Below are 15,474 nucleotides of genomic sequence, written 5' to 3' on the forward strand. Positions count from 1 at the left end.
TCCGAACCTAATGGAAGGCCACCTTGCAAAAATTATTTAACAAGGAAATACAGACAAGACCATTCAAATAAAGAGCTTGTAAGTGAACATGTCATAGTAAAAGAACCGATGGTGAGCTACCAACTACTGACCCATTAAGTACTATAAACCTTGGCAATAAAAATGTAACAATTTAACAACTGTCTGGAATTAAGAATGAAGAAATGGGAAGAATGTGAGAGTGTATCTGCTTTCATACAAAAACGAACAGACCTGTCTAAAAATGAAACATGATTAAAAAAACAGTAACTTTTTTGCCAATCAGTACAAATTTTTAAGAACTGGTAACAACCACTGTTGACAAAGACACTGTGAAATAAACACCCCCCCATACTGCTGGTAGGAGAGTAAATTGGGATAAAGTTTTAGTGGGCAATGTGGCAAAATGTATCAAAATTTTAAATATAATTCATAGAAGTGAAAGCATCCATCATTTTTAAAGCTACTTCAAAATCTGTATCAATTCAGTCACTCACCAGCCTGCTATGACTAGACCAAAGGACAGACTCTATGGAAACCAACACAATAGAAACAATCAAAGGCCAAACAAAAGCTGAATAATAGAAATTCACTTTGTGAAAATTCTTACCACTCATTTTTTCTGGTTATACCATGCTATGGTTTGAATGTGTCTCTCAGAGTTCATGTGTTGGAAACTTAATCCTCAATGCAACAGTGTTGAATGATGCGGTCTAATGGAGGTGTTTAAGTCATGAGGGCTCCACCCTCATTAATGGAATAATCCATCTATAAAAGGGATTGAGGCTGTGAATTCAATCTTTTGCTCTTTCTCACCATGTGACTCCTTCTGCCATATTACAGACATAGCAAGAAGGCCCTCGCCAGATGCTAGTCCCTCAATCTTGGACTTCTCAGCCTCCAGAACTATCAGAAATAAATTTCTATTCATATAAATTACCCAGTCTCTGGTATTCTGTTATAACAGCATAAAATAAACTAAGATGTATACGGTTTTCACTGTTAGCTTCTTAGAGCAGAATGTGGATCTTATTTGCACTCAGAAGTGTGTAGAATGTAATGTAGTATCTATGAAAAAGTAGTTTTAAGGTGCATTGTGGTTTTTACTTTTATTTAACAGCAATCCTATAAAAGAACAAAAAAAATTACAAGAAATGTTATTAAGCAACTATGTCAGTTATACGTCATGATGCTCCAAATACAAGAACAGAGCTCAAAATTTTGCCTATGCCTAGTCCAAGGTTACCTATATGCACTATTTTTAAAATAAATTGCTTTATCTCTCTTGACCATACCTGTTAGCCAAACTGTGCAACCACGAAAGCCACCTCTGGTCCCCACCACCTGACCTCTCTTGTTCCTGCTGACATGATGGGCTTGGTAGGTGACGTTGGTTGCTCTCTGCATTCCCTAGAAAAAAAAGAAAAAAAAATTCTAGTTTACATGAGTCCTTTAAAAGGCAAACACATATTCCTCGCAAACACACAAAACTCCATGTAACATGCCAAAAGCAAAGAAAAATATAAAACAGTTTTTTTTTTTCCTTAGAGTACTGGCATGGTGTTTACTGCTTTACACATGCTAACCGATTTAATCCTCACAGCAACCCAATGACATAAGTACTCTTACTACTAAGGTTTCACAGATGAAGATTTTAAATCCGAGAAATGGTAAATAACTTGCTCGAGATTCCAAAACTAGTGAGTGGCAGACTCCAGAGCCTAGTCTTTTCACACATTCATTTATTCACTCATCCATTCAGACAGTATCTACTGAGGCCCTACTAGTATGCCAAGTGAGCAAAACAAGACCACTATCCTCAATTAGCCTACATCCCACTGGGGAACAACGTAAACCAATAAAACTTAATTACAACATCAGAGAGTAGTAAGTGCACTGCAGAAAAATAAAATAGGGTAAAGAAGCAAACAGAGATGGGGAAAGAGTGCCTCTTTAGAGAGGATGATCAAGAAATGCTAAGAAGGTGATATTTGAGTAGACTCCCAAAGAAAGTGTGAGAGATGCCTATGGGTATCATGAGATAGCTACTTCTGACATGAATAAAGTAGAATGCACTGGTTTTAACTTCATGTTCTCCCAAAGCTGCTTTAAAAAAAAAAAAAAAAAAAAGCATAAAATTACATAGGCCTCAAAGTACCTGAACAGGCTTTCCTCCAAAGAAGATATACAAATGGTCAATAAGCCACATTATTTAAATAATATTCAACATCATTAGCCACCAGGGAAATGCAAACCAAAACCACAATAAGATACCACTTCACACCCATTAGGATAGCTGTAATAAAGACAGATAATAACAAGTACCGGTGAGGATATGGAAATATTGGAATCCTCATACATTGGTTTAAAACAGTACAGTCATTTTAGAAAATGACAGTCCCTCAAAATGCTCAATATAGAGTTATCATATGACCAAACAATCCCACACCTACATTATACTCACAAGAAATGAAAACATATGACCACATAGAACTTGTACATACATGTACATAGCAGCATTTTCAGAAATACATTGTTATTATCATTACCATGTTATACAATAGATCTTTCAAACTTATTCCTTGTATCTAAATAAAATTTTGTACCCTCTAATCAACATCTCCTCCAACCATCCTCCTCGACCCCCACTCCACCCCAAACCTCACAGTCCCTGATAAACACCATTCACTCTCTACTTCTACAGGTTCAACTTTTTCAGATTCCACATGTAAGTGAGATCATATGGTATTTCTCTTTCTGTGCCTGGCTTATTTCACTTAATATTTTGTCATCCATGTAGTGACAAACAAAAGGATTTTTATCATTTTCAAGACTGAATAGTATCCCACTGTGTAAATATACCACTTTTTTTATCCATTTACCAACTGATGAGCACTTAGGCTGATTTCATATCTTGACTATGGCAAATAGTGCTGCAATTTGCAATTAACATGAAAATGCAAATATCCATTCCACATACTGATTTCACATCCTTTCATTATATACCTAGTACTGGGATTGCTGGATCATATGGTAGTTCTACTTCTAATTTTTTTAGGAACCTCCATATTGATTTCCATAATGGCTATACTAATATTCCTGCAACAGCATACTAGGATTTTCTTTTCTCACATCCTCACCAACACTTTTGTCTTTTTTATAATAGCCATTCTAACAGGTGTGAGGTGGTAGTTCATTGTGGTTTTAATTGCACTTCCGATTAGAGAAGTTGAGCCGATGATTAGAGAAGGTGAGCCTTTTTTCATATACATGTTGGCTATTTGTCTATTTTCTTTATAGGAATGTCTATTCAGATCCTTTGCCCATTTTTTAATTGCATTGTTTTCTTGCCATTGAGTTGTTTGGCTTCCTATTCTGGATATTAACCCCTCATCAGATGTATGGTTTGGAAATATATTCTCCCATTCTGTAGGTTGTCTCTTCACTCTGTTGATTGCTTCCTTTGCTGTACAGCTGATTTTTAGTTTGACGTACTCCCATCTGTCTATTTTCATGTTTGTTGCCTGTACTTTTGGAGTCATATCCAAAAAAAAAAAAAAAAAAATCACTGCCTAAACTAGTGTCATAAAACTTTTTCCCTACTTTTCTCTAGCAATTTTAGAGTTTCTGGTCTTACATGTAAAGCTTTAATTCACTTTGAGTTTTTTTTTTTTAATATGAGGTGAGATAAGGGTCTAACTTCATTCTTCTTCATGCAGATATCCAGTTTTCCCAACACCATTTATTGGAGACTGTCCTCTCCCCATCATGTATCCTTGGCACCTTTGCCAAAAATCAATTAAATATAAATCCATATATTTGTATCTGGGCTTTCTGCTCTGTTCTATGGTTTATATGTCTGTTTTTACGACTGTATCATGCTGTTTTGATTACTACCGCTTCAGAGTATGTTTTAAAGTCAAGTAATGTAATAATGCCTCCCACTTTGTTATTTTTGCTGAATTGCTTTGGTTCTCTAGGATCTTTTGTTCCATATAGATTTTTACAATTGCTTTCCATATAAATTTTAGAATTGCTTTTTCTATTTCTGTGAAGAATCCTTGGACTTTTTATAGGGATTGCATTGAATCTGTAGATCCCTTTAAGTAGTATGGACATTTCAACAATATTAATTCTTTCAATCCATGAACACATATAGTGTTTCCATTTATTTCTGTCTTCAATTTTTTTCATCAATGTTTTACAGTTTTCAGTATACAGGTATCTTACTTCCTTGGTTAAATGTATTCCCAAGTATTTTATTTTTCTGGTAGCTACTATAAATGAGATTGTTTTCTTTATTTTATAGGTACTTCATTGTTAGTATATAAAAACACTACTGGTTTTCTAATGTTGACTTTGTATTCTGCGTCTTCACTGAATTTATTTACTCTAACAGTCTTTTGGTGAAATCTTTAGGGTTTTCCACATATTTAAAACCATGTCATTTGCAAACAGGAGCAATTTAACTTCTACTTCTCCCATTTGGATGCCTTTTATTTATTTCTCTTGTCTAAGTGCTCTGTCTAGGACCTCCAGTACTATGCTGAATAGAAGTGGTAAGAGTGAGCACCCTTGTTGTGTTCCTGATCTTAGAGGGAAAGCTTTCGACTTTTTGTTTTTCCATTGAGTATGATGTCAGTTGTGGGCTTGAAATATATAGTCCTTACTGCACTGAAGTACATTCCTTCTTTTCCTAATTTGTTGAGTTTTTATCATAAGAGGTTAATGAATTCTTTCAAACAATTTTTCTGCATCTATTGAGATGATCATAGGTTTGTCGCTCTACATTCTGTTAGTGTGGTGCATCACCTTTATTAATTTGCATATGTTAGCCAGGCATGGTGGCTCACACCACTAATCCCAGCACTTTGGAGGCTGAGGCAGGTGGATCACCTGAGGTCAGGAGTTTGAGACCAGCCAGGTCAATGTGGAGAAACCCCATCTCTACTAAAAATACAAAATTTAGCCGGGCATGGTGGCATGCGCCTGTAGTCCCAGCTACTCAGAAGGCTGAGGCAGGAGAATTGCTTGAACCCAGGAGGTGGAGGGTGCAGCGAGCCAAGATCATGCCATTGCACTCCAGCCTGGGTGACAAGAGCAAAACTCCATCTCAAAAAAAAAAAAAAAATTGCCTATGTTGAACCATCCTTGCATCCCTGAAATAAATCCCACTTGGTAACAAGGAATGATCCTTTAATGTGCCATATAATTCAGTTTGCTACTATGTGTTCAGGATTTCCGCATCTATGTTCATCAGGGACATTGGCCTGTGATTTTCTTTTCTTCTAGTGTCCTTTTGTGGCTTTGATATCAGGGTAATGTTGGCCTCATAAAATAAATTTGGAAGTATTTCCTCTTCAGTTTTTTGGAAGAGTTTAAGAAAAAATGGTGATATGGTTTGGCTATGTCTCCCCACACAAATCTCATCTCAGACTGTAATCTCCATGTGTGGAGGGAGCAACATTGTAGGTGGTGATTGGATCATGGGGGCGCTTCCTCCCATGCTGCTCTCATGATAGTGAGTTCTCACAAGATTTGATAGTTCAAAAGTGTGGCACTTCCGCCCTTGTTCTCTCTCTCCTGCCACCATGTAAGATGTGCCCTGCTTCCTCTTCACCTTCTGCCATGTTTGTAAGTTTCCTGGGGCCTCCCCAGCCATGCAGAACTGTGAGTCAATTAAACCTGTTTTCTTTATAATTTACCCAGTCTCAGGGAGTTCTTTATAGCAGTGTGAAAACAGACTAATACAGATTGGCATTAATCCTTCTTTAAACATTTGATAGAACTCGACAGTGAAGACATCCCTTAACAAATTATTGTCACTATTGTTAATAGTCTTTTAATGTTCACACTAGAGATACAAATTATTGACACGACAATTACAGTATTAATTCCGAACTTGACTGTGGATTTACTTTTAACAGTGAGTTTTATACTTTCTTGTTACTAATTAGCATCCTTTTATTTCAGCTTGGAGAACTTCCTTTAACGTTTCTTTTGAGACATGTCTGGTAGTGATGAACTCCCTTAGCGCTGTCTGGGCAAGTCTTTATGTTTCTCTTTGTGAATTACAGCATTGTTGAATACAGTATTCTTGGTTGACCGGGTTTTTTTCCTTCAACACTTTGAACATGTCACCCCACTCTCTCCTGGACTATAAAGTTTCTGCTGAAAAGTCTGCTGCTAGCATTTTTGGAACTCCCTTATATGTGATTTGCTTTTCTCTAGCTGCTTTCAGAATCCTCTTTTATTTTTGACAGTTTAACCATATGTCCTGATATAGTCTTGTTTGGATTGAATCTGATTAGAACTTTTGATCTTCCTGTACTTATTTATACCTTTCCCCAGATTTGGAAAGTTTTCTGTTGTTATTTATTTAAATAAGCTTTGTAACCCTTTGTCTTTCTCTTCTCCTTGAACTCCTATACCTCGACTTTTTGTACTTTTGATACTGTCCTATAAATCCTGTAAGCTTTCTCCATTACTTTTAATTCTTCTTTTTCCTCCTCTATGTAAGAAATCTGTCTTCAAGTACAGATTACTTTGCTTGATCAGTTCTTCTATGGATGCTCTCTATTGCATTTTTCATTTTATTCATTACATTTTTCAGCTTTATAATTTTTTATTTTTTAAATAATTTCAATCTGTTAAATTTCTCACGTTGCTCATCTACTGTTTTCCAGAGTACATTGAATTATTTCTATTTTATTGAGGTTTGCTGAGCTTCCTTAAACAATTATTTTTTAATTCTTTTTCAGGCAGTTCATGTATCTCCATTTCTTTTGAGTCAGCCACTGAAAGGTCAGTGATACTTTTGGTAGTATTAAGTGTCCTTGTTTTTTCACATTTCTTATTGTCTTATACCAATATATGTACAATGAAGAGATAGGAACTTATTCCAGTCTTTGTAGCCTAGCTTCATCTGGGAAGCACTTCACCAGTCAGCCTGTCCAGAGAATTTGGGGAGGCCATCTGGCATGGTGCACAGGCAGGCTTGCTGCTGGAGTCCTTTGGGAGGCTGGCCTGGTATCTGGGTCAGCAGGTAGGCAGAGCTCAGCTGGTGCTGGAGCAGATGTGGAGGCCTAGGTCTACAGGGGTTGGTCTGACGCCTACCTAGAATCATAGGACCTGCTCTGGAGCCATGGGGGCTGGCCTAGATGCTCGGCATGTGGGTGCTGGCCTGGAACCTGGGTCCACAGAAATGGCCCTACAGCCTGGGTCGAAGGGGGCTGGTCCAGTGCTGAGATGTATTGGGATGGTACTGAAACCCTGGGTCTCTGAAGTATGGGGTTGCAGTAGCTGGCCTGGAGGGTGGGGCCACAGGGAATGGCCTTGTATTGGGGCAGACCTGACACCCAGGGCTGTGTGGGCCAACCTGGCTCTCAGCTGGTCTGAAACCTGGAGAAGGCCTGAAGCTGGGACAGCTTGGAGCCTGTATCCACAGGTGCCTACCTGTGGGAGCCAACCTGGTACTAAAGGGAGCTCTGACCCCAGGGACACTGGGGCCAGCCTGGCCCTAGGACAAGTCTAAAACTTGAGTCAATTGGGTCTGGCCTGGTGGTGGGGGTCGGAGGAGCTGGAACCTGGGGCTGCAGAATCCTGCTTAGTACCAGCATAGGCTTGGAGGCTCAATCCATGGGTAGAAGCCTGGAGTCTGGGGTTGTGGGGACCTGCCTGGCACTGGGTTTCACTGGGGTGGGCCTGGTGTTGGGTTCTGAGACAAAATCTTATGCTCACTGCCCTCTCCCTCCTCTAAGCAAAGGGTGTCTTTCTCCACATTGTGCTGCCTCACGTGACAGGCTGGGGGCAGTGATATAGATCATGTAAAACTGTTCTTTCTACTCTCTTCAATGTGTTTTTTCTGATTTCTCTGCTACATGCAGGTGCTGTCATCTCTCACCTGGCTTCCTTAGCTCTTATTAAGGTATTTTTGTGCAAGAATAGTTGTTCAATTAATGTTTATTTGGGAAGACAAGCACTGGGAAGTCCCATTCTATCATTTTGCTGACCTCCACCAAAACACAGATTTGATTTTTAAGGAATTAAATTTCTATCCAAATCTTCAACTTCCATGAGATTAAGGATCTCTTTTCCTATCTTCCCCTTCACAATCCTGTACAGTAGGAATGCCATCTCCCACACATCTGAATCTTATTATCATTACCAGTGCCTAAAAAATCCTCTGGGACCAAAGGGATAATTTGACAATTCTTTCAATAGGTATGCCACAAAAGCTGCACCCCTTTCCATCTACTCATCTCATTAACAATAATAATTTATATAATTATTAATACTTTATTTCCAATAAATACTTTTACATATTTATTTAATATCGCTTTAAAAATTAATATTTAATATTTATTAAATAATATTTAATAATCGCTTACAAAAAACTGTAATATGAGTCTCTAGATTCATTTCTTTTCAATAAACTGATGAAGCAAATACAACTTACCAGTTCTACACTTCCAAGAACTTAAAAAAAAAGGGCTTCAGAAGTAGACATTTGTATATCTTGAGAAGCAGTGGCACCTCTTTAGTTTTAGCTCCCATCAATACTGGCTAAGGAGAAAAAGGGAGTTAAGGTCTCTGCTAAAAAAGAATTGAGGAAGGTGCTATATACATTTTGCTGCCTATACTGGTAGAACTTGTTTGGTTTGGTCGTTTTGTTTGAGGATTTTTCCAAGTTACTTTGCTCTTCAGACAAGAAGAAACATGTATCTAATGAATTTTAATTGATTTTGGTCCTGTAAAATATCTTCTGCTTTTCTTATCAAATCAAGCTAGAATGCATAAAAATTATCTGTCAAACTATAAACTGCTGAGAATATGGCTGAGAAAAAAATACAGACAGGATAAGTAGAGACCGTCTGTTTTAATCTCTAAAAAGAATGCTCCCTCAGTTTCTTGCCTCCTACATTTAAAAAGATTCTGGCAGCAAATGTAGTACTCTGGATATAAGGAGATTTTTTTGTTTATGTATGTTTGATATTGTTAAATCAAGTTAAAGCTAACGCTTCCTCTTTACATATTTTAAGTTCAGCCCAAAGGTTTCTCCATATGTAGTAAACTGTAACCTAGCTGGAGACAATAAACAGACTGTAGCCACACTTGCGCCAATCACTGAGTTTTGGCCAATCAAATGTGGCCAACTGTTCAAAGCATGTTCAAATAAGCCAAATGCTGAGCTATAACCAATCCAGTTGTTTCTGGGCCTCACTTCCATTTTCTGTACACCACTTTCCTCCTTCTGTCCATAAATCTTCCACCATGCAGCCGCACCAACTCAGGAGGCTGCCTAATTCACAAATCATTCTTTGCTCAAACTCTTTTAAATTTAATTTGGCTAAAGTTTTTAACGGTATTTTTCATATTAAAAAATAAACTTTAAAAAATTGCCACATTGTCCTACCTTCCAGTTTTTCAGAGTAAATCAAACAGCACTTTTATAAAACTACCGGAATTGAAACAGCCTTTGAAAAATTGTGAGAAAATTGTAACAGTGAAAAAGACCTGATCTAATTAACCCCCATCTTGCCTTGAACCTCCAAACTGCCCTTAGGTATTGCTGGGTTTGGGCCAAGCTAACTTTGGGAGAAATTTAGTTTTTAGTTTAAATGATAATAGTACTTCCCCAAAAGTAAACCATCTTTTAAAGCTAATAAAAGACCACCAGGTTAGGAGATGAGAGGAGCCTGAATTCTCCTAAGGTGTAAACATAAATGATTACCAGTCACTGTTTCAGAAGTCACAAGATTTTCAACTTCCCCAGTTACTCCTGCAGATAACATCACTACTGTAGAATCTAAGATTGGCCTTTTGAGATGTCTTTTCAGGTTTTTGCATTTCTGACTACCAATGGCTCCACCTGGACCTACCAACCACCTGTGTGCTCCCACCCAGAAGCGGACTTAACACACTAGGACTATTTTCCACACTCCTATGATTACATCCCCAACGAATGAGCTGCACCCATTCCCTTGACAACCAAACTATCCTTAAAAAACCCTGGCCTCCAAATTTTGAGGGAGGCTGATTTGTTCAATAATAAAAGTCTTCTGTTCAGCTGGCTCTGCATGAATTAAACTCTTTCTCTACTGAAATTACCCTGTCTTGATAAATTTGCCTGTGGGCAGCAGGCAAAAGGAACACATTGGGTGGTTACAGAATTGCAAAGTGGTAGACTTATGCCTGAATTTATAGACTCCGCACGGCACTTCTACTTCTACTTCCCCTTCCCTTCCTTCTGCATCCACTTCAGCCAAATCCTTTCCATAATTCTGCTGAGGAAACATGACATTAATGACTCATTAAGGGTTGAGAGTGACTGAGTTCCTTTCACCTCTAAATTTCTATTCTTGGCTCTCTGGGTTGGAATTTTTTTTTTTAAAGTATATTTCTATACTGAGTCTTCTGTGCCCTAGTTTCCACACACAGGAGAAACCAAGCTTACTGCTTAATAGTCTGGGTGCTTTGTAGAAATATATATATACACACACGTATATATACACACATATATACATATACATATACACACATAAATATGTGTGTGTGTGTGTGTGTGTGTATATAATCTGGCTCGGTGTAAGTATGTGTACCTAGGAAGTCCCTGTAACATTTACTGCCCATATCATTCCTTTGTTATTTATGTACCATTAATACATGTAGGTATCTTCTTGTGCCTACATATTTTTACTTCCTCAGGAAAGTAGGTCAAGGACTATGAGTGTCCTGCTTAGGGTCAGGTTCCAGTTCATGCTGAGGTCCAAAGGGAGTAACTGGATGAGCAGATAGCTGAAAGAACACTCAGGGGCATAGGGAGGTGGAAGGCAGTTTTATTCAGCAGCTCTCTCATCAGCAGCCCACTCACATTAGCTCTCTCACACTGTTTGCCTTGTCTCGACTGCTTAGTCCAGCAGCTCCCACACACAGCTACGCGGCCGGCTCTCCCTTCAGGGTCAGCATCTTAAATCCCTCTCTCTCTCTGGGTGTGAGCGAGCTGAGCTGTGTCCTGGCTCACTCCTATCCATCTGCAAAGATGGACAGCTCCAGCTCTCCCTCTCCTTCTCTGGGGGCAAGTGCACCCATACAATGTCAGTAGGGCAATTATACCTTTTACAGACAATAGTGGCTTAGAGCCAAATGATGAGTCTTCTTATGGCACGGCTACATGACTGATAACAAGTGGAGTTAAACACCTGCGCTGTAAACTCACTGAGTCATTCTGGATGTTTACCTCGGCCTATCCTTGACCAAAGCACAGCCATGTTCTTTACGGTGAGTTACAATTATCCATATTTTCCACAATGCCCAACCTCCTTTGTTCCTAGTTAGTACTCATAAATGTAAGATACAACACATTTAAAGTATGGTTTGTTTTCTCTGTGTATCTTGCAAATGAAATGATGACTGATACTTGGAAACCTTAAATCTAGCAGAAATGGAACAATTCTTTCCAAGACCATTTAATACTTTCTACATTTAGAACTAAATGACTAACAATCCTGTCACTAGGCTAACATTGCATGGCCTCTGATATTTGTAGTATGCATTTTCTGTACGTACTACAAACTTCCATCCTCGTCAGCCACACAAGTGGCCCTTTTTGACCCATCCTAATTTCCACATGGCCATTTTGTTATTTTATCCACTTGCCTATAAGGAAAATCAACTTCTCTGTGATGCTATTTAGAGAATTTCAGATTTTGTGAATTTTTCATGATTTTATAAAGAATTGTGCATTTTTAAGTGAAATTTATAAAGACACAAAGCATATACCAAATACTAAGCATAATTCTGGACTTCAACATCTTTCATCCATCCTACCACCCACCCTAAACTAACTGCTAAACAGTGTATTACTCCAGTGAGAAATCCCTGAAATGGCAACAGGTACTTTTCTTTTATGTCCCAAGACACAATATGGATAAAACTGAAGAGATAGTAACAATATGGATAAGAGACTGTAGAATACAATGAAAAGAAATCTTTAGTTCACAGAGTTCTTGATAATTAAAATCTTTAGTTCACAGAATTAACTGATAACTGAAATTAATCTTGTAAATATTAATAAGTCAATGATAAAAAGCAAGTGAAGATCCTACAACCCTGGAGGATGTTGAGAAAACAACTTGAAAAGGCTACTCTTAAAACTTTGCTACTACAAAATATGTTGTGTGGCAACACTGGCATGGCCTGGCTGCTTGTTAGGAAGCAAATCTCAGGCCCTACTACAGACCTCCTGAATCAGGACTGAGTTACTAGCATGTTTATCTCATCACTACCATCTGTCATGCATACACTCTGCATACATATTACGGCTCTCCAACTATTCTGTTAAAGATTAAAGAACTTTTAAATACGTAATAGGTTTTTATATCCGTACCTTTAATGGAAAGGCCCTCCATTCCATTACCTTCAGCTGGGAATTTTGGCCCTAAGACACTCCTAGAAGTCAGAATGGGCCTGGGACTATCTGTTCATTCATTATTTGTTGTTTGATCCTTTCTAGACACTCAGGACACAACAAAAACAAAAACAAAAACATTTTGTAAAAGGAACTAGTTACACATAGGTAAATAAAGAAATCACTAATCTGTAACAGACCATGTCTCCTACCACAAACACAGTGAGGCATTCACCACACATACAAGGGAGGTTCAGAGACTGGGGAGCCAAAATACACTAATGTCCACCTCAAAGGTTGAAATTAACTATTAAAACCACATAAAAGTATCCACAAAAACTTATACACAAATGTTCATAGCATTTATTCATGAAAGCCAAAAAGTAGGAACAACCTAAATGTCCACCAACTGATGAATAAAGAAGATGTGGCCGGGCGTGGTGGCTCACGCCTGTAATCCCAGCACTTTGGGAGGCGGAAGCAGGTAGATCATGAGGTCAGGAGATGGAGACCATCCTGGCCAACATTGTGAAACCCCGTCTCTACTCAAAATGTAAACATTAGCCAGGCATGGTGGCACGTTTAATCCCAGCTACCCAGAAGGCTGAGGCAGGAGAATAGCTTGAACCAGGGATGCGAAGGCTGCAGTGAGCCGAGATTGTGCCACTGCACTCCAGCCAGGCGACAGAGCGAGACTCCATCTCAGGGAGGGGAAAAAAAAAAAAGATGTGTTATTATCCATACAATGGGATTTTCTTCAACCATATATTGAATGAACTATTTTTAAAAAAAAAAAAAAAAAAGGAGTCTTGCTCTGTTGCCCAGGATGGAGTGCAGTGGCGCGATCTTAGCTCAGTGCAACCTTCACCTCCTAGTTCAAGTGATTCTCCTGCCTCAGCCTCCCGAGTAGCTGGGATTACAGGCGCATGCCACCATGCATGGCTAATTTTTTTTGTATTTTTAGTAGAGATGAGGTTTCACCATCCTGGTAAGGCTAGTTGATACATGTTGTAACACGGATGAAGCTTGAAAACATTATCCTAGGTGACAAAAGCCAGATACAAAAGGCCATAGATTATATAATTTCATCTCTAGGAAAGCCCACAACAGCATAATCCATAGAGACAGAAAGTACATTATTGGTTGTCAGGGGCTAGGAGAAAATGTAGAGCCTGGGGAATGACTACTAATGGGAATAAGGTTTCTTTTTGGGGATATGTAAATATTCTAAAATTAGATTCTGGTGATGGCAGTACAACTCTGGCTATACTAAAAACCACTGAATTGTACACTTAATATGAAAGACAGGTCGGGCACAGTGACTCACGCCTGTAATCCCAGCACTTTCGGAGGCTGAGGCGGGCAGATCACGAGGTCAAGAGATCAAGACCATCCTGACCAACATGGTAAAATCTCGTCTCTACTAAAAATACAAAAACTAGTTTGGCATGGTGGTACACACCTGTAGTCCCAGCTACTCGGGAGGCTGAGGCAGGAGAATCACTTGAACCAGTGAGGTGGAGGTTACAGTGAGCCAAGGTCGCACCACCGCACTCTAGTCTGGCAACAGAGCAAGACTCTGTCTCAAACAAAAAGAAAAAAAGAAAAAAATATATGAAAGACAAAAGCAGAGGGAAGGTCTGCAAGCATCAACGTAACTAGAGAGAACAATAAGAGAGAACAGCCTGCGCAATGGCTGCATTCATCCAAAGACAGACACTGAATTTCTCTACACAATGTCTGGTATTTCTACCATCATTATTCAGTTAAAATTTAACTATGTCTTTAGGAAAAGATATGTCACAGAAACGATTATCACTGGCAAGATTTCTCTCCTTGATCAAACTAGGCAGGCTCCTTCTGAACCCTTTTTCAACTGGGCCCCTATCCTTGGGCATGTCTTCAAGAGTCAAATTTTAGCAGAAATCCCCCATCCTCGATAGCTGACCGAACTCTTCAAGCTGCACCATCCCCCAGATGATGCCTGATCACCTTGGCCTGCCTGCCTTCAGCAAGAACCCTGTTAAATTGTTTCAGTCAGAATACTCCCTAATTCTTAATGTTTCCTCTCTCAGTAATTTTCCATCCACTGACCCCCACACCGCTCCCTCACCATAAATTCCCACTTTTCCTCATTGTATTTGGAGCTGAGCCCAATCTCTCTCCCCTACAGCAAAACTCCATTGCAGATGTCTCTATAGCCACTGCAATAGTCTCCCTGAGAACATTCTCTTTACTATCACTTAAATGAATACCAAAAAGAAAAGTCATTCCCTTTATTTGAACTAATTACTTAATCTGATTTCAAAACAATTCAGGATTGGGGTTTTCCTGTCTTGTTATTGGTATGCTATGAGTAACTGATCCATCTCAGAGTAAGAAATGGCAACTTCCAGGCTGATGGGGGGAAGAAAGGCCACATCAATTGGATTTTTTAATTGGATTTTACGTTTGCATTTCAGATTTAAGAATTTAGACATTTAGGTTTTTTAAGAAATCTTTTCCAATAGATGTTAGAAGAATTATCCCCCTCCATACACAAGTAGAATAACCAAAAATGTCTCCAGAACTGCCAAATGCCCCCTAGGGCTGGTAAAATCTCACATGATTGAGAACCACTAAAGTAGAAAACTACTCCTCAAAATTCAATGTAACACACCCAGGCTGGGAAGTATACTGACATTTCAAATCTGAAGAAGCAACTACGCTAAGGGGAGGCTAATACTGCTGGACACGTTACCAGAAGCCAAGGTGCAAAACCGCCCAAAACTAAAATTTCAAAGTAGCCACTGACTCTAGAAATTACCCATTCTTGGGAACAGAGTAAAAATACCCTAATACATAAACACACAGATAAGTAGGAAAAAAACTGGCAGCCATCACAAAGCTTCATCTAGATCTGTACTGTCCAACAGAGCTTCCTGAGATGATGAAAATGTTCTATACTGTGCTGGCCAATTCCTGTGGCCACTAACCACATATGCAGCTCTTGAAATGTGGTTATTGCAACTAACAAACGGAATTTTTTACTTACTTAATGTTCATTA

At 38.9% G+C, this 15,474-nt stretch overlaps 1 protein-coding gene across 2 annotated transcripts in view; it reads right to left on the reverse strand.

Annotated features, from left to right (window-relative positions):
• PAPSS1 (3'-phosphoadenosine 5'-phosphosulfate synthase 1) overlaps positions 1 to 15,474 on the reverse strand; it is a 104,385-nt gene that overhangs the window by 83,884 nt on the left and 5,027 nt on the right. Inside the window, exons 1-2 of one of the 2 annotated variants that reach the window (XM_007999473.3) lie at positions 12,407 to 12,528; positions 1,314 to 1,428 (exon numbers count right to left, since the gene is read on the reverse strand). In XM_007999473.3, coding sequence (XP_007997664.1) covers positions 1,314 to 1,428; positions 12,407 to 12,433 — 142 coding nt within the window. In that variant the 5' untranslated portion in view covers positions 12,434 to 12,528. Of the gene's footprint in view, positions 1 to 1,313; positions 1,429 to 12,406; positions 12,529 to 15,474 lie in introns of those variants that run through there. The other variant, XM_007999471.3, reaches the window with a different exon arrangement.

This window comes from Chlorocebus sabaeus, chromosome 7, assembly GCF_047675955.1.
Source record: "Chlorocebus sabaeus isolate Y175 chromosome 7, mChlSab1.0.hap1, whole genome shotgun sequence".
NCBI lineage: Eukaryota > Metazoa > Chordata > Mammalia > Primates > Cercopithecidae > Chlorocebus > Chlorocebus sabaeus.